General features: G+C 41.2%; 1 protein-coding gene across 4 annotated transcripts in view; it reads left to right on the top strand.

The window, feature by feature from the left end:
- The window catches only part of abr (ABR activator of RhoGEF and GTPase), a 147552-nt gene that overhangs the window by 90249 nt on the left and 44635 nt on the right, over window positions 1-12668 (top strand). For all 4 annotated transcript variants that reach the window (XM_069665755.1, XM_069665764.1, XM_069665772.1 and 1 more), the window contains 4 exons: window positions 1651-1770; window positions 2082-2157; window positions 2303-2407; window positions 6332-6406. In XM_069665755.1, coding sequence (XP_069521856.1) covers window positions 1651-1770; window positions 2082-2157; window positions 2303-2407; window positions 6332-6406 — 376 coding nt within the window. The remainder of the gene's footprint in view (window positions 1-1650; window positions 1771-2081; window positions 2158-2302; window positions 2408-6331; window positions 6407-12668) is intronic.

Genomic DNA, 12668 nt, shown 5'->3' with positions numbered 1-12668 from the left:
AGTGTGACAAAAAACATTTTTCTAATGTAAAAGGAAACTTTCCTTTCTACTCCGTAAACTGCTCCTATGAGTTACTGTGAATTTTAACAGCCCGCTTGTTTATTCCTATCTGTGTGGCTGGTGACAGATGTTGAATAAGAAGATGCTATACGCCTCCATCAGTCACAAACATTTCCAGTAATACACCCCCCCTGGCTAAGACTCTCTGAAGGCTTCATCAGCAGAGAGTTCCTGTTATTCCCCTCTCGCTGTGTTACACTCGCCCACCCGGGGGCACAGCCAGTGACCATGGCTGGTATTTTAGAGTCAGAGGAGGCCAGGGCAGAGAGAGAGAGAGATGGAGCCGATTGTATCCAGACTGTGACTCACGGCTTCCTGGTGAGGGCCGGGAGGATGTCTGTGTGTATTTGTTTTCCTTTAATACTGACTGCAAGATTAGATACTTGAGTTATATATCAAGTCTCTCACAGCACGGTGCCCAATTTCAGAGCTTTATCTATCGTGAAATAAGAACGATTTTAATAAGCAGATACCAAAGCTGATACGAACCTGACAACAGGAACAACACTGTAGAGCTTGTCTTTTATCCTCCAGCTGGGTGTTGATACATGATAATAATTCAGTTTACATTATAATTATATCTCTCGCAGTCACTCCTAAATACTGTCAGCCAATCGTGGCTGAGGTCCAGCCTTTGATTGGGAAACTAGCTTGTTTGTTTCAGGAGGAAGGAGAGGCTCCGAAAAAAAAATTAAATTAACAACACAAACAAAAAAACATTAGAATAACAGAAAATTGATTGCATAGCTAAAATATGTCCACTTTAAGAGACCACTCTAAATGTTCCTTAAATCAGCATCTCTCTCTTCATGTCATGGCCAGCCAAATCCAGACCTGAAGCCCGTTGAAAACCTCCTGATTGTGGTCAAGAGGAAGATGGATGGTCACAAGCCATCGAACAAAGACAAGCTGTTTGAATCTTTGCACCAAGCATGGTCTAACGTCACCCGGCAGCACTGTGACAGATCGGTAGAGAGCAGCCGAGAGGCATGAAAGCTGTAATTAAAAACCAGGTTATTCACCAAATATAGATTTGCGAACACTTCCTGAGTTAAAACAATAGTATTCTGTTGTTTCAACATGAACTTGTTTTCTTTGCATAACTCAAGGTCTGAATAACATCTTTGTTGCATCTTCTGTTTTTCTTAACCAGTCGTCGTTTTCTGCAAATAAAAGACCTCAATGAGAGAATTCAGTTTGGAAGTAGGAAGAAATGTTTAAACAATAAAACAAAAGTTTGTTTCACACAAACCTATAATTAGGAGAACCAGAGAAAAACATATTTTTGCTGCGGTCTCAAATTTTTTACGGAGCTGTAGATGTCGGGACAAACATCACTACTATCACTACTGACATTGATACTGAATAAAAGTTAAAAACATGATGATTCTCAGGCAAGTTCTGAAGTTGTGTGAATCAACTTCTTTCTTTGCTTTAAAAGCCTGTTTGTGGGTGTTTATTTTCTATGGACAGTGCAAGTTACCTTCAATGTAATGTAATCAATGTTCTTCTATCCGTGCATTAAGCACCGGTTTTAGCCCTAAATCAGGATCTTAATGTTGATTTTCCTGTTTGTGTTTGTGTGTTCAGAAAGCACCCAAGGGTCAGAGTCGGGTGGAGCGTCTGAGGAAGAAGATGAACGAGCAGGAGTCATGGCTGCTCCTACATTCGCCCACCATCCCCTTCCGCATCCACAACAAACACGGAAAGGTGAAGATCTGTCCGTCACATCCTATCTGTATCCCTGTAGCTGCAGCGCTCAAGTCTCACCACTAGAGGGAGACATTTATCTTTCCAAAGACTAATCTGTGATAGATAAGACGGTTTTCTAAATACAAAACTTGTGACAATTTGAGATATAATCATTTTTCTAGTAGTTTTTGCACACTTTTTAACAGTGTATACTTTCTCAAATCTAATCTACTCTGCTTTTTTGCTGTGATTTTGTTCACAACTCTTTAATAGTGCAGAGGAGATGTGTCGTTGACGTGTATAACAGTGGTTTTTCTGTGTGTTTGCAGAGCTACCTGTTCCTCCTCTCCTCAGACTACGAGAGGTCAGAGTGGAAGGAAAGCATCCAGAAACTACAGAAGAAAGGTAACACAGGCCTTGAATGTAACTGTTGACATATTCTGTCCTTGGAAAACCTAGTTTTTCATCATTTTATAGGGGTTTTGAAATAGTTTTTACAAGCGGTGCCACAAACGGTTTGCTGTAGCTGTGTGGTTTCTGTGTTTTCCAGATCTGCAGGCGTGTGTATTAAGTTCTGTCGAGCTCCAGGTCCTGACCAGCTCCTGTTTCAAACTCCGAACTGTCCACAACATTCCTGTAACCAGTAACAAAGACGGTAAGAAACCCTCACTCACATTATCCTCCTTCTTCGTCTCCTCTTAAGTTTAGTTTGTGTTCTCTCTTGCTTTCTCCTTTATTCAGCAATCCCTAAAACACATATTCTCACATTCCTCTCTTCCCTGCTTTGAGTTTAAATTCATACAAAAGTGCCTATTACTACACTCTCAGCGCAAAAAAGCCACATAATGAGAGAAGGGGGCCATGCAGGAGAGAATCTGGGTTACAATATGTTTCTCATCTAGCTCGTAGCAGTCAGTGCCACGCAGTGTGCCGACGGTGGCCCGCTCCGAGCTCCCTGCTCCTATATGTTTGTTTTCGCTCCAGATCTCCACGTTGCTCCGCTTTCACAGGCGGGTGGTGACATTAAAGCCATCTGGCCGACCCACTCTGATCTCCCTGAATGGCACGAGGGTCTCCGCTTTCATGTGCACTCACACTATACATGCAGAACCCACAGGCCTGGCACACATTGTCTTTATCTTCCTCCCATCATACAGAGAAACTATCCATGTTTGCATCTTATACAATGCCAGCTCCATGCATCTGAGACATTATTTTGAAAGCCAATACCGTGTAGGCGATGATCAAAGGAATTCTTGCTTTGTATTACAACTCTGGTGAAGGAAACAAGAACAACTGTAGAGCTCTCTGGACAGTTAAATTCAGTACTGTAACTTTTTTCTTCAGGGCTCATGTTTATCACGTAGTTCCTCCTTTAAATAACGCAAAACAGACTAAAGTGTAAAACACATTACTTTACGGTGAGTAGCAGACAGGAAGTCCTAGCCTGCAATATTAACATGAATATGTTTCAAATTATAAGCAAATACCCCTCCAACACACTCTCCATGCAGTTAAATTTACCACTGTCAGACCAATTGTGTTTTAGACATGGCTATGCAGCAGACTGCTCTTGTCAACCTGTCATTCATTCCGCTGATCCCAGCTGTGTTACACACACATATTACATCAATGCCATCCATAATAACAAATACAATGATCCTATTCATGTTTTTTGCTATTACAAAAAGTCTTTAAAATAAACTCTTTTAGCATTCATGCCTGAATATAACATAAGATCATCCTTTTTAATCCCCAGAGGGGAAATTCGGGTGTTGGAACAGCACAAGACAAAGTAGCAAGAGGAGCAAGAAATGAAGAGTAGATCAAATAAATAACGTAAAATAAGAGGTATACCACTTTTATACAAGTGACAGTTATGGGGTGTATGAGTGATAGCAGCAGCATTTAGCAGTATGAAATAACACAGTATGATATGAGGTATAAGATATGGTACAATGTAAGGTAGGCCTATAATATAAAAGTTGCAATAAAATACAGTATGGTATATAACAGAATGTCTATAATGTGGTATAATAGTTTCCACAACATAAAGGAAAATGAACCAGTATGTCTCCATTCTTAGCGACACACCTTCATGATATTTAATGCTTCGCCTCTATAGGACTAGGAACAGAAGATGCAATGTTCCGCTTCTCTCTTTTTGCGCTCCTGTTACAGGTGATCATAAATATGATTTTCTTGTGTAACATGAAAGAACACCTTTTGATTTCCTCTTTGTGCATCCTGAAACGTTGAACACGCTCCATGTTTGTGGTTTCAATCCTGTGATTGAGATAAAGAGGCTGTGAGGATGTCTTTCTTAGAAGGGAGATCAGTTATAAGCTACACATTCCTTAGATTAATATTATAGTTGTGATGGGGCGATGTACACGAGAATATGCCAGCGTCTCTTTACATTTTTAATTATCTGTTCAAAGCATTTTTTTCTTTAGCTGTGAAAACAATATAAGATTTCTTTTGATCCATTGCTTCACATGTGAGCTGATCGGAATTTCTTTGGCATTTTTTCAAGAGCATTAATTTTGATTTGCTTTTTATTTTCTTACAATAAACTTCTCCTTCATGTTCACTCATAAACTCAAAGTTTAAAGCTCACAATTAAAGCATCTAATAACTTTAACTGCTACAGGAAGATTTTGTTAACATGATTAAACCTTCACTTTCTGCTATGTAACAGATCGGTCATTGTTATTCGGTTTGTCGACACTGACATGTGTGTTAAAACAGAGCTCAGGCCCCACGTCACACACACTGACACACACACACACACACACACACACCTCGGGGACATGTGACACAGGAAGCACAGTAGGAGTTTAAATGGAGACCAGCTGGAGAAGGAATGTATCTCATAGCTAATCGGATAGAGGATATTATTTGAGTCCCTTAAATACTTTCACGTTTGTTTGACTCTTTGATGAGATTTTGGTCGACTATTTTATGTAATTGAATGGATTTCCACTGATTATTGTTGAAGTAAGATTATAATTGAATGTAATGGATCTCGGTGCCGCTCTAAAAGCAGCACACAGGCCACCTCGAAGCTGAACCTTTGAACTCTCTCGCTGCGAAACTCCCCCTTCGCTTATATACAACACATACACACGTGTAACACTCAGGGGGATGACTGCTCTCCTCTCAGCGGCCTACAGTGGAGCTCCAAACAGTCCTGCAGCCCCCCATCAGAGTTTATTTACCAGGAAACAGCCAGGCTTCACAGGCCTTCACCAAAGCAAGAGAGCGTCCCCCTTCATGTGTCTGTCGGCAGGACGGGGGGTTCATCAGGCCACCCAACATACCTCCTCCCACGAACCGTGCTTGTTGATGTGAAGCCTGATACTGATCTGAGGAAAGGTTGAGATAACAGTTAGCTTTCACTAAGATCCTCAGATTAGTTACTTTTCCTCAGTCTGCTGCATCATATTCAGCTGTGGGCTGATGTCTGAAGTTAAATAAGTCTCTTCTCATAGAGAGACATGAGACCACTTAGTGTAGAGGGTTTTAATAAAGTTTATTCACAGTTTGGACCACCCAACCTGAAATGAATGAAAAGTACACATGAGCAATTTAAGCCGTATCACACTCAAGGTCGTGATGTTGTACTGATAATCATCACGGTAAAATAATCACAGCCGTGCTGATATTCAGTACATCACAACCCTGAGTGTGATATTGCTTTTATACAACAGTTATACAAGCGGCAAATAGTAGTAAACAGTATGAATCAAGAGATTACTTTTTTGTTCCACCAACTCAACTAGCTCCACAACTTAACTGAAACTGGACTTCTGTTGCTAAGCAACCCAAACATTCTCCTGCACTCTGTGTCTGCAGGTTACCACAGATCAGCTGTTTTTATCATGTTCAATTTTTCTGTTTTTTTTAATGTATCATCAACCAGTGAAATAAGAGTCTGCTGTGTGATTCAGAGGTACCAGCTTGATCAGTGTAGACATACACGGTCGGCTGTAGTGTTAATAAACAGTATTCAGAACACCTGGCCGAGGCGGAGTGATACATGGAGTGAAAAGTCCCAGTGATGTTGTTCTCTATATCAGCACTCATGGAATGCCTCTTGTCCAATCAGATTACTTGGTAGGAACTTAAGTACCTGTTTTAAAATACTTCTAAATGGTTCAAGACATTAAAGGGGAAAATGTATCCTCATTCATGAGGTTTGATTATTACCATAATCTAAGCCCTAAAAGTGTAGTATAAGCCCGGCTGATCTGCTGCATTTGTGGCCAGGTTTCATTCACAAAAAAATGTGCAGACGAGTGCTGCTTTAGGAAATCAGCACATAAAAACATGACATAATTATGTCAAATAGTACTATTTGAGTGATTAAAACAATTCTAAAATATCACTAGTACAGATGCCACTGTGATAGAAATAAAGAGGGAATGGTTTTATAAGTAGACATTCGTAATTTGCAATGACTACTTATCAGGCCTCTGTAACATGCTCGCAAACATTTTCAGTGACTTTCAAATACAGTACGTGTCCATATATACACTGACCACTGGACTAACCGCTCTGTGTTTTTGTTTTCCAGATGAGGAGACTCCCGGCCTGTACGGTTTTCTGCATGTGATCGTCCACTCTGCCAAAGGCTTCAAGGAGTCAGCCAGTAAGTCGTCCAGGAACACAGTTTTTTTCTTCTCTTATATTTTAACCACACTTGTGCACACACTCTGGCTTAGCATCCCCTCACACATAGCTGCTGTGCATATACGTGTCTGCCAGCAAAACACATGATCCACTCAATCACTGCCGTCCGCACATGCACTTTCCATCATTCCACAGCCCAGAACAGAGATGGCCAGATGGATGGATGGATGGCGGATGAGGACACAGAGTACAGAAGAGAGAGAGTTTTAGAGGAGAAGTAAAAACCACAGGGGAATTTCTGTGGTTGTTTTTATTTAGCAGACTTCAGAAATGAAACAAAAACACATAAAAAGGAGAGAGAAAGAACATCTTAAATCATGCACAGTGGGCGGGGAGACTTTTGAAACAGAGCTGCTGGCAAACATGATGCCAGTTGTCACTGAAACCTCCTACCTTACACAATTGTTCCTTTGTGTAACAATGAGCGCGGATACAGCTGGGCGTGTGTGTTTCTCATCAGCCGAGTGATGTTGGCAGCGGCGTGCACCCTCGGACGTGTCAGTAGTGGACAGCTGGTGCTGCGGTACACTTTGTGCCCTGTTGCACAAGCAGCAGGTCAAATATCCAAAAATCTGGACGAGAGATGGAGATGAAGGAATGTGATTTCCTCGGTTACCATGACAGCGTGTAGAACGTGAAAGCTGGAACTTCCCGGGTAATGGATTGGAAAGCTCTCTCCTCTGAAAGCCTGTTTGATCCTCCGTGGAGTGCGGAGAGCTGAAGGGTTTAAAAATGAACAAAGACAGCGTGTGTGTGTGTGTGTGTGTGTGTGTGTGTGTGTGTGTGTGTGTGTGTGTGTGTGTGTGTGTGTGTGTGTGTATGTGGAGGGAAGTTAGGTAGCTGCACTGATACAGTTTGATGTGAGTGTGTCCAGTGTAGCGCACAGAGGCAGGGTGGGGCACTGAGGTAGTGTCGGGTAAACAATGTGTTGTATTTGTGAAGGGTCTCTTTGATGGTCATGAAGACAAAAGCATTTATCCTTAAAATAAATAAAGTTACACTCTCTGTTTAATGGGTGAAGTAGCTTTATAACAGCTGTAATCATTTTTCAAAATAAAATCCACTCAAATGTCCTTCTACATAGAGGTCAGAAGTTATAGAGGAGCATGAATGCACACACTGTAAATGATTCTTAACTTTTAATATCTGATATAGCATTTATTTACACACATCCCTTTTGGTTATTTATACATCCTCAAATCCTTTATCACATTTTTATTTTTATAAATCTTGGGAGTCGCTCCACCACCCGCCTGTGCCTGGCGAAACAAGCAGACACTCCTCTACACCGAATCCAGCAAAACATGTCACTGATGTCGATTTCTTGGAGCAAAAAGACAAGAAAGACGAACAGAACAGGCGTCCCACAGTGTTTAAAGCGTGCCGCATGAAAACATAATCTGATTATGAAAGGACCCTCAGTTAATTATCCTTCCATATGTGCAGCTTAAGCTTTAGATTAGCTCCATAAATCAGAGACAGGGAAAGAAAAAAACGTACTTGATCCGGAATTACATAATTAATTCAAACGTCGGCTTCTGTTCAGTGAAGGCGGCTCAGATCATATCCCTTAGTAGTGTCATGGAGTCACATGGCAGCTGCATCCACAGTGCAGAGCACACCTGTGTTTTTATGTTAGAAATGTTCTGCGTGGGTGACTGTTTTATTTGTTTGTGTGTGTGTGGATAGTGTCATGTGTGCTTCATGTGTGACCTTGACGCATATCTAAAGATCAAACACCATATTTTGACACGCCTCTTCCCCCAGTTTACTTTGCACCTGCATCCTAACTACACTGAAAGTTAAAGGTGCATGTTATTTGCGTCAGGACTCGTTTATGAATCCTGTCCAGCTTTGGCACTGTGAGCCCAGAGAGCACAGAATTGAAGGGAGACCTTGTGTGCACAGTAATGTTTCCTCTGCCTGTAAATTCTCTCAAATTACTAAAATCACAGCATTGCCTCCAGATGTTGCTTAATGATGGGATCAAATCTGCATGATTATGTAGATGATGTGCGGCGATGTAGTTGTGTAGTGTGTGTGTTAGAGGTTCGATGTGGTTTAATCTGCACTATTGATTTCTTCTCTGTTTTACCTTAAGACATTCTCACTAGAGCCTTACCGATATGTGATGTTTGAGGCTGATATCATCAACAATTGTGGAGGAGAAAAATAGGTTTAATAAGACGATATGGAAACAATGTAGCAGCATTTTTAGAGGGAATGAAATTAGAGCCTTCCTTTGTGGATTTTTTGCTCCGTATGAATATGCAAAGGTACGCCTGTGTCCATTTTTTATTAAAGACATCCATTTAACAATATTTAACTTTATTATATATTGCAAACTGATTCTTGTGCAGCAGCGACTGCTAAGCTGTAATGCTCTGCCACCTTTCATGCAGACAGTGGTGAAAGGACTATTAAATATGTATTCAGAGCATGCTCCCCTGGACAAACTGCATGATGACATCTTTTCCAAATCCTCCAAGGCATTGTTTTTTGAATTATATGTTTTCATATCTCCTTCTATTGGAAAACATATACTCCACGTCTGCCCAAATTGGCCGACAGTATTTCCCAACCGATATATCATCAGGCTCTCATTCTCATTTTGTTGACTTTTCCTGCAAGCCCTGCGTTCTGTAAGGAATTTGATCCTTTGCATAACAGTGTATACAATATGTGCTTCTGTCGATGCATATGGAAGTTATTATCATATTAGAATGGAAATGTGTAATGGCTGGAAATAACAGTCATTATCTACTGATTCAGATTGTTAAGTAGACGTGTAATCATCCACAACAGCTTTTTTTTGTTCTCTCTCCTGATTGAAACTTCACATTAGCATTTCCTGCAATATCTTATTGGAGTTGTGTTATTTGTGTCACAACGATCTCCCCCCTACCACCAGTGGGAAAGGGCTTTAATATCCGCCCGGGGGCAAAGTAGTTTAACTGGGTCACAGAGGAAGGAGCTAAGAGTCGAGCATCTCCAAAATACTCTGTTAGGAAGAGAATGAGTGGAAAACATGACCCAGTGGAGAGGTGCGCAACATGCTGCCATTGTTCTTGGTACATTTTTGTTTATTTGTGAGTGTCAACAAGTGACTCGGTGCATTGCTCACCATATATGCATTCAACAGCTGATTCAGGTTAATGCTATCACATTGCAGTTACCCAACACGGAATATTGTTTACAGATCCAGATTGAACTGCAGCAGCTCTACAGACACAAAGACACACTAAGAGCTACAGTTGTCTGCAGTACGTTGCACGAGCTAAAGAGATTCATACTTGATGCATAGAACTAGTAAAGAAATTATAGTGCTGGAGCTGCTGGTGCTATACATCATATTCCTTTTGTCACTCTGCTTTCTTTAATGCTTAAATAAGAACCAAAGTTTTTGTCGTGCGCCACTGTTCCCATAAAAATTAATGGCATAATGCTGCCCGCAGTGCTCACATGTTCTCATGACTGCTGCCTCTAATCCGATCCAGCTACAGCTGCATGCATTAACATTCATTGCTGAGCATTCTTTTATTAACTTTCTTCTTCTGGTTGCTATAAAAACAATTAGATTTCGCCTGTTCCCTCCTTATTTTCTCCCATTACAGGAGTATTTTCTCCTCATGCCTTAGAGCCAAACATACAGACAGTTAGCCGTTCTGTTGTCTGGGGCTTGTAGCTGCAGACTATGATTAGTTTAACTGATTATCACTTGCCTTCTAATTCTGTGAACCCGCAGTTTGACCCGGCTTTCAACACAGCTGCAGGCAAAGATTAGCCTCCTGTATAAGAACACACACGGAAAGGGCTGCAGGCCTCAGTTGATTGAGATGGAAGAGGATGGTATCCATTAACCCCTGCATTTAGGGGTCAGAGACCCCATGCTGACAAATATATCCCCCTCATACTCTGAGCCTGATGGTGACCTGCCAGGAAAATGAAAACTCATGGTGTTCCAGGGCCTCTTTTTAGTCTGTCCTACTTCTCAGAGCCCTCCACAATCCACTGTGAGGACACAAAAAGACCTCTCTAAAGCTGCTCTCTCTGGCCTTGTTTGAGTTTAAGTCTGGGCACATAAACCCATTTCAGATGGAGAGGAAATAAACTTCCAAAGAGTGCTGGGAGCCGCTCAGGACTATGAATACACTCTACTCTTCTGCTGAGCTAGATGAAAAGGAGAGCTTTAAACCACAACAGTGTCTCAAACAAATGCCAAAACTTTTTTTTTATATAAATGTAACTTAACCCTCTGCTTTTTTTGTCATTAAAAAAAGTGAATTGCAACTTTATTATAAATACAAACCGGCTAGATCAGTTTTAAAGTTCCCAAGTAACAGCTAGTAGAGTCATACTTGATTTCACATATTTATGTTTACTTTAATAACAGGAAGCTAGGGAGGGACTGCTGTGGATATTTATTAGCGCTGACAGCAACTAATGGAATATTTACATTTAGCGCTAACGCAAACCCGATGATAACATAAATCTGCTAGCTAGCATGTACCCGCATTATGTTTGAGGAACATAAAATTTGATAGAGCATTAAATGGGACGCAAAACACTTAAACACACTGGATTGCAGGATGTCAGGATTGTCATCTTGTTTTCCTGGAAATGTCTTGAAGAATATCTATTAAACAACTTTTTGTGGATAGACCTGGTGCTATTAAGTCCCGCCCTGACCTCAATTAATATAATACATGGCTCTTGGTTGACTTTTTGTCGTGCCCAGGCGCCTCCTCATTTTATTCTTCTGTGTTTAAGTTGCTGCGCGTAAGGAAGCATTACTAACAGGGGGGAAATAAAACAACCAATAACTATGTAGTCACAAGTATCTGAACTGGTAAAATTAGTCTTTAAGAAGGAAAAAGTGGACACAAAAGATGAAAGTGGAGGTTCAACAGCAAGAATAAGAAACCTGTGGCATCCTGACACTCTGTAATATGGCCGGACAAACAAGGCCTGTTTTTGATCTTTGTCGGATTAGGAGACGATCTTACCTAATGATTCAATCAAATAGTTATTTATATCAAAGTAATTAACTTCTGGCCATTCAGTAGAATCCCTCTCTGCAATAAGAACAAGGTAAGGAACAGCGGAACTTAGATCAACAGTATTTATTTTGTCAAGACACTTTTTCCTGTCTGGATAAAATAAAATAATCCTCTTACATCATGATATCTTGTGTATATATCTTGGTTTACAGAGAATGACACCCTGTAGTCTGTCTCAATAGGGCACCATCAGTGCAAGACATGATTAAACAACTAAAACATCCCTCATGTCGCCCCTCTCCTAACTTAAGCAGCGTCTGACAGGTAGTTTGTGCATTCCTCGTATGCCGGATGTCAAGCTCCAGAGGTGACTGCCACAAGCAGTTATGCCCCCATGTGTAGCGGAAGCGTACAATAAATGCTTCATTTCATAAATATCCCCCAGACGGACACACTGAACTCCCCTCTGCTGAACTTCCCTCGTACCGCTGCTGCTAATCTCTTCCTCATTGGGAGTAATTATGCCAGAGCCTTTCAAGGCGCTGAGCAAACAAACAAAGACCGAATGAAACCAGATGGAAAGAGATTCTGTTTTACTGTATAGTCTTGTTAGTGATGGTTTTATAGATACATGTGGATGTTTGCCTCACTCAGTCATAGCTCACCCAGGTGGTATGCTTGCGTTAAACAAGGCACAGGCCAGGCTGTTGGTCTGTGTGCTGCAGTTTAAACATATTCTCTGTCTTTCGTCACGTGTTGTGTTCATTATATGCATATAAGATTCACCACCCCCTCCCTGCTTCAGTCTCCTTCACCCAATCTATGAGGCTCTTCTGGTGAAAGGTCGATCCGTACATCCATCCATCCATCATGCTGTCAGATGGAGGTTTACCCCGGAGACCAGGTCCAGGCTGAAGGACGTACTGTAGACACTTCACAGACAGGTGGAGGCGAGGTCTGCAGGAACGGCTACAGCAGCATTTAAAGAAACACATTAACAGACTTTAATTGCTCCGTGTAAGAACTGAGTGTGAGCAGATCTCAGGGGAGCGTCGGCTGTGGTTTGACCATGTTAAGAGTGGAGGGGGTGTAAATGTGTACACAGGCAGGAGACTGATGTCTTGACAGCTGACAAACCAGAACATGTCGACATTTTAAAGGGTTATTTCACATTGATGGAATGTTACCTTTTTTCTTCTGTTAACTGCACATTCATTAAAA

Source organism: Semicossyphus pulcher, unplaced genomic scaffold (assembly GCF_022749685.1).
Source record: "Semicossyphus pulcher isolate SPU_LCO1_2020_fin unplaced genomic scaffold, fSemPul1.0.p SCAF_10, whole genome shotgun sequence".
Lineage (NCBI taxonomy): Eukaryota > Metazoa > Chordata > Actinopteri > Labriformes > Labridae > Semicossyphus > Semicossyphus pulcher.
This window is presented reverse-complemented; position numbering and strand designations above follow the sequence as displayed.